This window comes from Octopus sinensis, linkage group LG1 (genome assembly GCF_006345805.1).
Source record: "Octopus sinensis linkage group LG1, ASM634580v1, whole genome shotgun sequence".
In the NCBI taxonomy this organism is placed as follows: domain Eukaryota; kingdom Metazoa; phylum Mollusca; class Cephalopoda; order Octopoda; family Octopodidae; genus Octopus; species Octopus sinensis.
In genome coordinates, this window is record NC_042997.1 from 129399514 (window position 1) to 129412707 (window position 13194).

Below are 13194 nucleotides of genomic sequence, written 5' to 3' on the forward strand. Positions count from 1 at the left end.
TCTTGGGTTCAGTTCCACTATATGGCATCGTGGGCAAGTGCCTACAGCTATGAGAAAATATTACTTTGCTTGGTAACAGGTAAAAGCAGGTGACATGAAGGGCATTCAGTCGTAGAAAATCTACTCAAGAAATTCTGTTTGACCCATGCAAGTAAAAAAATATGAACGTTAAATAATGATGACGATGATACTTGGTAAAAATCACTATACGCTTTTAATGTAGACTTCTTTTTTTCACGAAAAAATAAAGCGGTAGGTGGTATTTATCTCTGTAAATTTATTAATAGATAACAGCTAAATTACCACGTATACCAAACAAATATTTTTAGATGGAAGTGTAAATATACCATCAAGACCCAAACGTAGAGTATATCCACAACCTCTGCAGAATTAATGACGTTTATTTAAATACTTATAATGAGTCCCTGAAAGATAATAAAAGCTTGCTTAGTATTTTGTGGTCTCTTAACATAGCTTTCTAGTTCCTTAGTAGGCACAGGTATATATGATACAAAAGGCCTATCAAATCGAAACTGTTATCACGATTTCACTTCACATGCGATTGATGCAGAGCTATGTCACAAACGAAAGTAATATAAATTTTTATGTGCGTATACGCACATGCAAACATTGAGGAATCCATCTACACATACGTACACGCATTCACGTGCACGCACCCCCCCTCACATACATATACACACAGAGTAATGATAGATAGGTTTCCGTCAGAGCACCCTGTATATATTGTGTTGAGTAACATACGGTAAGCTCGAGAAATCATACATAGTCGATAGAACAGGCATTATGATGTCAGTAAAGTCAAGGTCCCGTCTTTTTTTGTGTCTTCGACTGCTCTAAGCCAGCAAGTACCCATTCACATCATTAATATAAATGGCTGTAGCATCAGAAAACTTCCTTTGGCTGCCACCGGGAGACTGAATTGATGGTAAGTTTCACTATTTCAACACGAATTCAGAACAAAAGCTTTTTAATTTCTGGTCAGTATGTCTTATACCTGTTATTTTATTGCATCTTTATATTATCACTCTTCCCAAATTAATCACTTTTCTGAATGATGTTTTTGTTATTTTTTTTACATGTAAACAAGCTGCAGGAGTGTTATTTATATAAATATATATATATATAACAGTGACACATGTTTAAGATATTACATGTGTTTGTTTATTAATCTCCTCGCATGTGTGTTTATATATATATATCGCTTATTTATAAACGTAATTTGACTCGTTCTCATCTGTCGTATTTTTCTTACAGTTAAACTCTAGTATTTTCCCACCTACGTATAGTAATGCTCAGAGTTGTGAATACTTTTTACAGTATTACAATATCGTAACGATCATTCATGTGTAAAGAAACTCAGTGTGCTGTAACACTTTTTCGGTTATTCTTCCCAGACAAGATATATATCGGATGGAGCACTATTATTCTTGTTAATTACATATTTTATGATTACAAAAAGAAAAAAAATTAAAATGCTGGGTAACATAATTGTTGAAGTGTTATTATTTGTGTTAGAACATAAATTGACGTTCGTCTTCGTGTTTCGGTTTCAGTATGTATTTTATTCAGTCCGCCCCTCTTCATTAAATATTGATAACGAAAGTAGTCCCAAATCCAGCAGTCCCCTAATACCGTCGTTAGACAATGAAGGGCAGTGCATATGACTCTTTTCTGGACCTACGAAATTAGTGGGTAAAGAGGAAGATGTTTGTCTCAGGCCGGAGGCTTAGCGCGATTAAGTGGACTCTGCTAACAACATCTGTGGGTCAAATGGTCATGTAGACCTTAGGAAGTGTTGTCTAGCCTTTAGTCATCCTTGAATGAGCAGACCTCTGATTAAAAGAATTCCAGTCATGAACATGCATTGTTTATTTCAGATATCGTAAATGGAGAACTCCATTATCGAATGTGTCTTTTCCTTCTTTAAAACAACATGAAAACGATTTAAGGAATATTTATTTTGTCCGTTACGTTACGTTTTAGTGGAGTTAAAGATGGCAGTTAAAATGTCTACTAATAATTTGGCTTCATACTTTTATTGTTGTGAACAATCTAAGATAACTCGGATTGTTTCTGTAAATCATGATTACTTGGATAGCACCTACAAATAGCAGTTGTGTAGCACCAGGTAATCCTTGATGGAACAGTTCTTTGATACGCAGATGGCCGAACGGCAAGGTGCGACATACAGACCCATCTATCCAACTAGATCAGTGTTCCGCAACCTTTTTTTTCACTTGCGGTATACGGTACTTATATTCTTTTCGAAATTCGGCTGCACGCCTGATCTAAAAATATAACTAAAAACATAAGGAAAAATTATATTCCGGTCACATTGCGGCAGACCGAGCATCGTCTCGTGGCACATCAGTGTTACATGGCATACCGGTTGCGGAGCACTGAACTAGATGATGGCCATAGAAGTACTGCTTCTGTACTTTATCAGCATAAAGGATGAAAGGTAGAATTAACCACGATTGGGTTGAATATAGAGTACAGAGAGTTTGAGCAAATACTGCTAGATAACCTACCCAAACCAGCTAATTCGTCTGTGTGTGTGTCTTATTTCAGTCATTAGACTGCGGCCTTGCTGAGGCACCACCTTGAATATGTATATATATAATATATACGTTATACATGTGTGTGTGTTGTATATCATCATCATTTAACATCTGTTTTCAACGCTGACTTTGGTTGAACAAGATTGTCTTGATCTGTATCAGCTTTTATTTGGAGTTAATGATCTAGACGGATTGGAAGACCATAACTCACTCATACATTTCAATTTTGTCTTGGCTTTCTATGGCTAGATGTCCTTTTTGTCTCCACCACTTCACAAGATGTACTGGCTGCATTTTATGTTGCATCAACAATAGTGATGTTGCTTTGCATCCCATAAGACAAGAGTTTTTACTACTCTATAATGTGTTTATTCATTTAAAATAACGTGTCTGAAAAAGTAAGTGAAAGAGTGAGTGAAGATAGAAGAATCAAGATGGAGTTGGAGTGAAGGTTGTAAGATTATGAGGTAAAAATAGTGATTGTAGGAGAGTGGTAAAAGCAGAGAGAGTGATGGTTAGTAATAGAGGTGGACAATGGTAAGAATGAGTGATAGATACCAATAGTGAGTGGCTTGGGGGAAGGGAAGTAATGACTGGCAGTAGAGAAAGGATGAACAGCTATTGTCTTTCTTAGTTGCACAGGCAGAGTAAGACAGTAAATAGAAGAGAGGGCATGCTAATATTATACCTGCTTCATTTCTTTCTGCATCCAAAGCCAAAAGTCTATCATGCATTGCATTCATATAAACATTATTCATGTTCCTTCACTCTGAAGGAGAAGTCTTTTGTTGCTAAGAGAAGTAGAAGCTTCTAGAACAGTCTGGTTTCTGTGTTCATTTTAATTAGATCACTTAACAAAAGCCATAAATTATATGTAGAGGTTCCTAGGCATTTGAGAGAATGTGTACTCTGTGAGCTCTTAGCCCTTATTGTTCCTGTGCAACCCTGTATATGATTAAAAAAGTTTTTGTCTTGCAAGTACTTGGTGACCCTGTCAGTGCATGTGCCACTTAAAAGCACCCAGTCCACACTGTAAAGTGGTTGGTGTTCAGAAGGGCATCCAGCAGTAAAAAACCTTGTTGAAACTGACCTCGCCTGTGCTTGGGCCATGTAAAACGCACTACTCACTTCTCTTGTGCTTGTGCTACATAAAAAGCACTAAGTCGACTTTGCTGAGTGGTTGATGTTAGGAAGGGCATCCAGCTGTAAAAATTCTGCCAAAACCATCAGAGAGGTCTGGTGCAGGCTTCGGCCTGGCTAGTTCTTGTGAAACCATCCCACCTATGCTAGCATGGAATACGGACATTAAATGATGATGATTTGTTTCACTAGAAAGATGGCATCAACAATACCTCTTTCTTGTACAAAACCAGACTGCATCTTACCTAGGTTATGTTATCAATTAAACTACAACTCTGGATCTTTCATTATCTGGCTTAACAGTCTGACACCTCTGCAGTTTTCTACATCACTCCTTGTATATGACACCTTCCTGTACTACCTGATTTGCTATGCAGATGAGTAGTCTATAACCAACTCCACTAGAAATTTTAAGCATCTTAGCATTGCTGTCAACTTAAATGGTTGATCTACCTTTTTGGTTAATCTTGGGGAGACTGTCTTTCTCCCATGCATTTTCCTCATTCAACAAACTTGAAATACTACTTCCTTGCCTCTTTCTTTTCTGTGTAAATATGAACAAGTGTACACACTTTTCTTCAGCACATATCAATTTTCTTTCACACATTGCTCTGCACTTCAGAATATGTCTTATCTTACAATACTGGTGAACGTTTCACTTTCAGCTTCTCCTCTTGCTAGTGACTCTTCTTACCATTTGATATTGCTCTTTGCTGCTCCCTTTCTTCCAATCTTTCCAAGTCTATCTCTTCATGGCTCTATCTTGAGAATTATCTCACTGCCATGTCACTCTTCTTTTGCTAGGACTTTGCACCATCCACAGATCTGGTTTGTTGCCCTCAGTAGATAGTCTTGTATGAACTCTTTGGTATAATTTTCTATCTCCTCTTTCTGTCTTGTTATATATGTAAATAAGTATGTTTCTAAACTTTTGATTTACTATGTGGATAACTAGCCAGGAATTTTAAGCACCTTGGAGATAATTCCTGTAGAATCAGGTGTCTTCATATCCTTTCGTCCTGAATAACTTTTATTTTTGTCTAAGTCTTACTCTGAAGTCACTAACCATTATCTATATTGAGTTGTACATTGCTCATTGGGAAGGACACACATATCTGTTGATCTCTTGTCCTGGTGAGTTAGTAGTATATTTTAGCTTTTATGTTCAGTTTTTGTTTTTCTTCGCTCATTTGTTCCCTGTTATTCGTTCATATTTTGTACATTCAGCAGAGCATGTTCACTTCATTTTTTTTCTAGTCTTTGCAAATCCTCTGTGTTTAAGGCCCATATCTCGATACCATTCAGCCTTGTGCATCATATACAGGCTTCATACAATCTGCTTTTCGTCTATTGTTGGCCACCCAAGGTTATAGTTCTGTAAACTTTTTTCAATCAGTTCTAACATTGGCAACTATGCTTTAGAGCATGTACCCCACTGTGAATTAGGTCACCTAGATAACAGAAGCTATCAACTACGAGTCTGTTTTGCATGTGCTTTTAGTACTTATTATTGACATTGTGCACCTACTACATGCAGAGTCTACTTCTTTGTTAACTTGCCTGTGATTCTACTTCACCTCCTGTGCATCAGTTTACACTGAATATGCCACTTAGGATTCCTACTTACTCCTTTTCTACACACCAAGCATGGCCCTTTCTTTCATGGTTCAGAGTCCTGTCTTTTCTACTACTTACTAAAACTTTAGTCTTTGCTCAGGTTATATTAAGGCACCTTGATTCTGGGTTTTGCTTTCATGCTTGGAATTTCATTTTTAATTGTGCTATCGATTCAGCTGGCTTGGTGAACAATAATGAACAGAAGGGAACTGAGCCCTGATAGCCTTACCTTCTACTGTGGCTCTGGGTCGCTCAAAGCCTTGCGTATGGTGTTAGTAGACTGAAAGAAAATGTGTGTGTGTATTTATATCTCGCTCATTGTAATGTGGTTGGTGTTAAGAAGTGCATTTACTCATGGAAACTAGGCCGATAGTGAAATTTAGGAGTAGATGTGCACCAAATAGGAGAGCAGAAATGACTCATCTAAACCCTGCCAGAATGTAATGGAAAGTGGGTACACACAGAGACTTAATGTTCCGTGTAATTCGAGAATATTGATATTAAGATCTTTATCTATTTCTTGAGTTTTTTTCTTTTTTTTCGGGCGTACCAACATTCTCCGAGACTGATTTGAAGCAGAATGGCTCTGCTTCATTAAATTACATTCAAATGAATTTTTTTTTTACACAGCACATAATAAAGCAGCTGTAAATTCTATGAGCCTTTCCCTTCACAACAATTTCGATACATAGTATTTTTGGCAATAGTCATGTAGTATTCTTGGCTGTTAGAATAGCCTTATTCTATCTTAGGTCATTATTGATTCTCGATATGCGCTTTATTATTGATTTTGTTCCCTTTTCTTATCGATATTGTTAATAAGACACATCGTGTGCTTTGGCAACTACCTCGGTTTTTGATAACTGATACTGTCGACATGTCTTTTAATGTTGTGTGTATATATATATATATATATATATATATATATATATACACACACACACTCTTTTACTTGTTTCAGTCATTTTGAGTGCGATCATGCTGGAGCACCGCCTTTAGTCGAGAAAATCTATCCCAGGGCTTATTCTTTGTAAGCCTGGTACTTATTACGTCGGTTTTTTTCCGAACCGCTAAGTTACGGACACGCACATCAAGAAACTGAACTTTTGCTATCTTGAAATTAAAAAAAATAAAAACCACAATGTAGACAATTTGTAATCTGTGTAGGTAACACTAACAGCAGACTATTTACCATATAGATATCAGTATTTAAAATTTCAATAAATGGTTAAATATCGCAGTATTTTCCCTATCATTATGAGATGCAATTCTATATTCAAAACAGTCCTAATTTCAATAGATTTTTCACTAAATAAACGGCAACGCCGTAGCCTGAAATGTAGCGACACTGACACTCCTCTTTCTCCCTTACTCACACACCCATCTTTGATTTGATCATAACGGTTAATGTTTACATTAACCATAATATCAGCGCCCTTATTACATGTTTATCGTAAAAAAAAAAAAAGAGTGGGTGGTAAAACAAAAATGCAGTGTTAGAAAAAATTCTTTTAAAACACGAAAAAGTGAGTAGCCCGTCATCCTAAGTTTGCTCAATCAGAATTGGGGTGGAGCCAAATGACAAATTTTTCTTCGAGAAATGTCAGGTAACACATCATTTAATGACAGTATTATCCACACTTTGTTGTTGCGAATGCTCGACCATCACTAGACTCTTAAGTGTAATTTACAGCAATTGAAAAGTAGCCGCAAAAGTAACAGGTTTATTTCGTCCTTGACACACAGAATGCTAACTATTGGATGGCAAAAATTAGAAAAAATGCCCACAGAGAGTATAAATAAAAATTGAAAAAAATCGGTGTTATACTGCGAGATCGTCAAATGATCTGATGGAAATGTATTTCTCTCCTTTATTGTTTTAAACATATATTTATATAATATAAATATATATCATTTCAACGTTGTATCTGGCTCGAAACTCGGAGAAAACTCTCCTGTAATTCCTAGTAAATATATCATCTATTGAGCACTTCCTCATTCATTTGTAAACTATAATATGCATATAAAATATTCAAGTATTCGACAATAAACTATTAAGTCTATTTGATTACAGTCACGTGTAAACATGACCAGATAAAAAGAAAGAAAAACCGGGTAACATTGGGCTTACTATCTACGGATGTCAATAAAGGTCATAATATTGAATACTAATACTGTAGGCGTCAGTAATAGTTATGAAAATACTTGACTCCCGACCTTTTCCGTTATAATAATAATAATAATAAAATAATGAAATTATTGTATACAGTGCTCAGGTGCACCACAACTTGTCAAAAGTGCGTGTTAATTTAAAGTAGAAAGTTTATATATACATTTTTCTTGTCTTTCGTCCTTTTCATATAGTTTGCAGAATAAGATTTTAGATTGGATGCTTCCTGTTATAGTGCCCCATTAGTGTGTATCAGCGTGTCTGTCTCTGAATGGAGCTCTTAATTCAGGTGTATCACAGGGTTCAGGTATCTTTCATATCCTTCCATATATGAATGACTTTATTGCATTATACGCCGCTTTACAAATTATTAAATACCCGGTGTTCTTCCTTAATCTTCAGACAGTATTCACATACAACACCAGGCTAAACATACACAACTTCTATGTAACTTTGAGAATATCTTTCAGTAACGTCAAGCCCACCTAATTTCTTTCAACCAAGCGTCACTACAAGCTCAAACATACAATCACTGACGTATAAAGCAACAATCTTGAATCTTGCCTTCTCTACTCATAACTGAAACTCTGAAAGTCACTATAAATGCTAGGCTTCACAATCTCTGACAGTCTTTCATGGCAACTCCACATCACTAAAATTTCACCACAGAGACAAAGCTTCTTCAGAGCCAGGAAATACTTCAGTCTTGATCAGTTTCCTAGCTCTTAGAACCATTTGACTGATTGGTAGAATGCCAACTACCAAAATATTATAACCTCTAGCTCAGATCTACTCTATTTCTGACTGCTATCTCATTTATAGTAACCATTTTCTCTGCTCTTCTGGACTAGCTAATTATACCTAAACCTACTCAACTGGTCAGTCTCTCCTCTTCTCATCATGCTTACTGTGTCATGCCTCTCAAATCCCACACTAAAAACTTCATCCAATCTTTTTCATGAACATCAAGATGGTAGAAAATCTTCCCCTCCCATTTCTTACTTGCAAACATTAACCTACAGATGTTTGATGTGGGCATCAGCCACACTAGTATCATCAGTCTGAAACGACCTATAAAGGGCATGAGCACTACCCTACTATGTTTAACTAACTTATAAAAATAGTGTACTCACAATTTTGTTACATAGCATTTGCTGGAGTTAGATGGGTCCAATGTGGCAATAAATGTTGCACTGATCTTGGTGTAGATGTATTTTATATTTGTTTGGATCAGGTGAGGAATATAGTTTTTTTTCTGTTGCTGTGTTGTAGTTTTGTAGTGTGTGTTTAGGTGTTAATAGATTATTAAACAAGTGTTGTATGGACTTGAGCAAACTTTAGTCATGAATTGTGCTTATCAGTTGTAACTTCCTAAACAACTGATACCACACTCTAAATATTTAGTGACCTTTTATTATCTATTAAGTGTCCATATCCCTTCCAGCTTGGAGTTCGTAGAGGGAAGAGAGAGGGGATATAGTTGTAGAGATGAATGAGAGAAAGAGAGAGGGCTGCAGTTATGGAGATGAAGATTTGAGCAAAGTACAGAATCCACAAGGTAACATTGTAGTGGAGGTAGTGGTGCATAGCTTAATAGTTCAATAGAACTGGTATTGGATGTTTAGTTTCGAACTTTAGTTGTGTGAGGGATGTAGAGGGTAAAACATGTTAAAGGATAATTTCACTTGGTTGGGCTATGGATGATCAGCATATAATTAACATTGTTGCATCATTTGAACTGATTTGAAGGGTGTGAAGTTGTGTCATAAAGTGATATGTGAGTTGCCTTGATAACATATCTACTTTTTCCATGAAAATGAGAAATTGATTTATGTACTTCAGTTTTAGCCATTTTTTAACTTCATTTCTTTTTATGTATAAAAATGTTCAGTTGTACATCTAAGAAAAAAAATATATACTTGAGCCATGTATCCAATTTCTTGATTTTTTTTTTTTCTATTTGCAGGAAGAAGAAAACATTCTATTGTTGCTCAAAGGAACAGTTTATTTAAACATTACTTAGCTATCTGAAGTGATATAAAGTAGTTTCTGTGAAAATGCCGTCTCTGCATTATATTTCACATGCTGTTGCTCTTGCATTGATTGCAATGCTGATCAGAAAATACATAGAACTGAAGATTTACCATGATGATGTCATGTCTTCATGTTACTTTTCTGAAGCAAACCATGAAAATTCAGAAGTAGAAAATGAAATTGAACATGAAACACCTCCAAAAGCTCCTGTGCCAACTTCTGATGACCCTAGATTTCTAACACCAGAGTATTTGAATCAGAAACTATTTTCTGATGGCTCATCTGTAACCTGTAATCCTACAGACCATGCTGCTCAACGGACTTGCCATTTTGTCAACCTGTGTTATTTTGCTGAAAGAGACAGTTACTTGTTTTTTCACAGTGATAAAAGTATACTCGAAAATATTCCTGTTAATCGATACTCTCCAACTTTAGTTGAATTATCTTCAGTTACAAACCATACTTACAATCATTTTAATTATATTGACATGCCTGTAAGTGCTTCTAGATTGTTCCACATAAAATGGGTGACAACTTCCAGTTTGATTATAAGAAGATTTAAACCTGACAATCTTATGCATGTCATTCACGATGATATTCTACCTCTCTTTCAGACTCTCAGACATTTTAATCTTGCTGCCAATACTTCAGACCGCTTTCATTATAGATTAATATTTGATGATGAGTGGGGAGAAGGTCCTTTCTTAAAACTCTATGATATTCTCTCAGTGTATCAACCGATTTTTAAGTCTATGCTTCGTGAAGCCCCAGGATTGACTTGTTTTCATCAAGCCTATGTTGGTTTAGTAAAATCTACTGCATGGTATGATTATGGCTTTTATAAGCCACAAGGTCCTCTTCCTGAAAGAAAGGTGAGCAGTATTGAAATTAACAGCTTATTGGAGTATACACGGAGAGAATTAGGTCTAAGCATCAATACTGATAATTCAGATTATTTAGTTCTCGTATCAAGGAAATCAACAAGGCTTATCTTGAATGAAATTGAATTAAGCTTAGCTTTGTCACGTGAGGTCCGTACTAAAGTGATTCATTTAAGTCAAGAACAGTATACAATTGAACAGATGATTGAAGTTGTGTCTAATTCTATAGGAATAATTGGAATGCATGGATCATTATTAACTCTTGCTATGTATTTACCTGCTGGTAGTATTTTAATAGAACTGTTCCCATATGCTGTAAATCCTGATCATTATTCTCCATATAAAACACTGGTTTCTTTGCCTGGAATGAACATTCTGTACAGAGCATGGCGTAATATGGAACAAAAGAAATCATTTGGTCATTTAACTATGGGAAATATTGAATATCTTCCTCATGATGAACAACAAAGAATTATTTTTCAAATGGAAGTGCCAAGACATATTTGTTGTAATGATCCATCATGGCTTTACCATATTTACCAAGACACTGAAGTTGATATTGAAACTATAATCTCCTTGACAAAAGAAGCTATTTTGGCCACAAAAACTGAAAATAATCGGGCCGTGGATAAAATAGCTACAAACTTTGTCATACCTGATAAAGTTACACATGATAGTTGCAAAACTATGGTTGATGGCTCCAAGCAGATAATTATTTATTGGGAAATTCCTTGGAACTTACAGTTTTTCAACTATGAAATAGTTGAATATGAAGTGTTGTTGCAATACACCAAAAGTCCTGAAAAATCTACAATTTTTAGAGTTTCGGCCAGCTCCATAACACTAGAACCATCAGACAGTTTTTACATTGTGTGGGTTCGCTGTTGCTTGGATGAGATTCATATAGGACCATTTAAGCAAATTGCTTGTGTTGAATGATTTGTTATGCTTGGCAATAATTGATAATATTCAAATTATGCTGGGGTCAACTTTGCCTCTCATCCTTCCAGGGTAGATTAAAATATAACATCAGTCAAGTTCTGGTCTTGATATAATTGACTAAATCCTCCCCAAAATTTGAGGCCTTGTGCCTGTATAAGAAAAAAAAATCAATGATTGATATTTGATGAAGTCAGTTCTCTATTTATTTTAGAAGGGTTATTTTCTTGAACTTAACTCTTATTCCAAAGTATTCATGTTGTAAATAATTTGTCAGACATAAATAAATAAATTCTAGTTTACAGTCATTATCTAAGTATAAAAGCCTCTTTCCTTCTGAAAAGAGGAACATACCACTTAAATACTTTTTTGTTTTTAGTCTGAAAAATGTATTTTCTTGTGTCAGCCAATATTTTAATGATTCATCCACTTCTCTCTCATTTCTGCCTCTCAATTACACACTATACATGCACACACATACTTATGACAGACAGATATGAACCAGGAGTCATTCAGACTCAAGACTGGATTGGACTTCAAGAATAAAATTGTATATGTCATTAACTTAAAATGATTCATTACACTTGGCCATATGTTTCACACTTATTTTCTAAGAAATGAAGCATTTAGTGAAGTTGATGAAATTTATACTCAAAATTTAGATTAATTGTTTGTAGGGATATTCTAAATATAGATGTAGAAATTTGAATTGAATAGAAGAGAGTATAAAGGTAAGAGGGAATGTAGTGATGTAGATGAGGGTGGATAATGACAAATGTACTGGTAGATATTTGAATTGGTAGAGAGAGAAAAAAAAAGTTAAATAGGGAAATATTTAAGAAAGTATATTATGGAGGGGAATGAGTAGGAGAGTAGCATAAGGATGTGAGTAATAACTTATCTGTAAATAGTGAAAATATACAAAATATATAAACTTTACTTGTAAGGAATGAAGAAAGAATATGAATTTAAGATTGTATTTAGTATATATAGTAAAGAGTATTTAAATTGAACAAAATATAACCATAATCAAAGTTTTTTTTTAAGTATGTTAACAAAACAAGCTAAGAAGAATGTATTTCTAGCTGTTGTAGATGTTTGAAGGAGGAGAGATGAGGAAGACAAATGAGATTAAGGGGGAGGTATGGGATAAAGAGATGAAGAAGAAAAAACTAACCAATCCTACTGCATGGTGCCTTGGGCAAGTGTCTTTTACTGTAGTTCGTGGTTCAATTGCCTTTTGAGTGAAACTGTGTGTGCCCATGTGTAAATAAAACTCAGTATATGCAATTGAAGCAGCATTAAATGAAAATTGCCATCTGTGTATCATAGTAAATGTATACACACTGTGAGAAGGCATGAAACTGGATTTGTTCAAGCTAAAATCTCTTCCTAGACTTATCATCATCATTGTTTAAACATCTGCTTTCCATGTTGGCATGAGTTGAATAGTTTGATTGAAAACTGGTAAGCCAGGGAGCTGCACCAGGTTCCAATCTGATTTGGCAAGGTTTCTACAGCTGGATGCCCTTCCTAATGCCATCCACTCCAAGAATGTAGTGGGTGCTTTTTACATGCCTCTAACATGACACTGGCATCGGCCATGACTAGGATCTCACTTGGTTTGACAGGTCTGCACAAGCACAGTGTATCACCAAAGGTCTCAGTTACCTGTCACTGCTTCCATTAGGTCCAACATTTGAACGGTGCTTTTTATGTACCACCAGCACGGGTGCAAGCCAGATGACACTAAATATATATTGGAGTGAGACAAACGTTGCTGCTGCAAAGACTCATGAGAATGCAATGCCAGTGAATATTTTATTCAGTT

The 13194-nt window shown here is 35.5% G+C and overlaps 2 protein-coding genes across 4 annotated transcripts in view; one reads left to right on the forward strand and one right to left on the reverse strand.

Annotated features, from left to right (window-relative positions):
• LOC115211642 overlaps positions 1 to 8767 on the reverse strand; it is a 29413-nt gene extending 20646 nt beyond the window's left edge. Inside the window, exon 1 of the mRNA XM_036504493.1 lies at positions 8643 to 8767. The gene's annotated coding sequence lies outside the window, so the exon portion shown is untranslated. The remainder of the gene's footprint in view (positions 1 to 8642) is intronic.
• LOC115211636 (protein O-linked-mannose beta-1,4-N-acetylglucosaminyltransferase 2) lies at positions 299 to 11951 on the forward strand. Of its 3 annotated transcripts, none has more exons than XM_029780265.2 (2): positions 299 to 946; positions 9476 to 11951. In XM_029780265.2, exon 2 carries the CDS (start codon positions 9567 to 9569, stop codon positions 11361 to 11363), a length of 1797 nt encoding a protein of 598 aa, XP_029636125.1. In that variant the 5' UTR covers positions 299 to 946; positions 9476 to 9566; the 3' UTR covers positions 11364 to 11951. The 3 variants fall into 3 exon arrangements, with proteins under 3 accessions (XP_029636125.1, XP_036360373.1, XP_036360378.1); XM_036504480.1 differs by lacking the exon at positions 299 to 946 and adding an exon at positions 974 to 998; XM_036504485.1 differs by lacking the exon at positions 299 to 946 and adding an exon at positions 7794 to 7816.
• Positions 11952 to 13194: the final 1243 nt, after the last annotated feature.

Excerpts from the sequence above, each read along its gene's own strand:
- LOC115211636 (XM_029780265.2), top strand. The coding sequence starts at position 9,567 with ATGCCGTCTCTGCATTATATTTCACATGCTGTTGCTCTTGCATTGATT.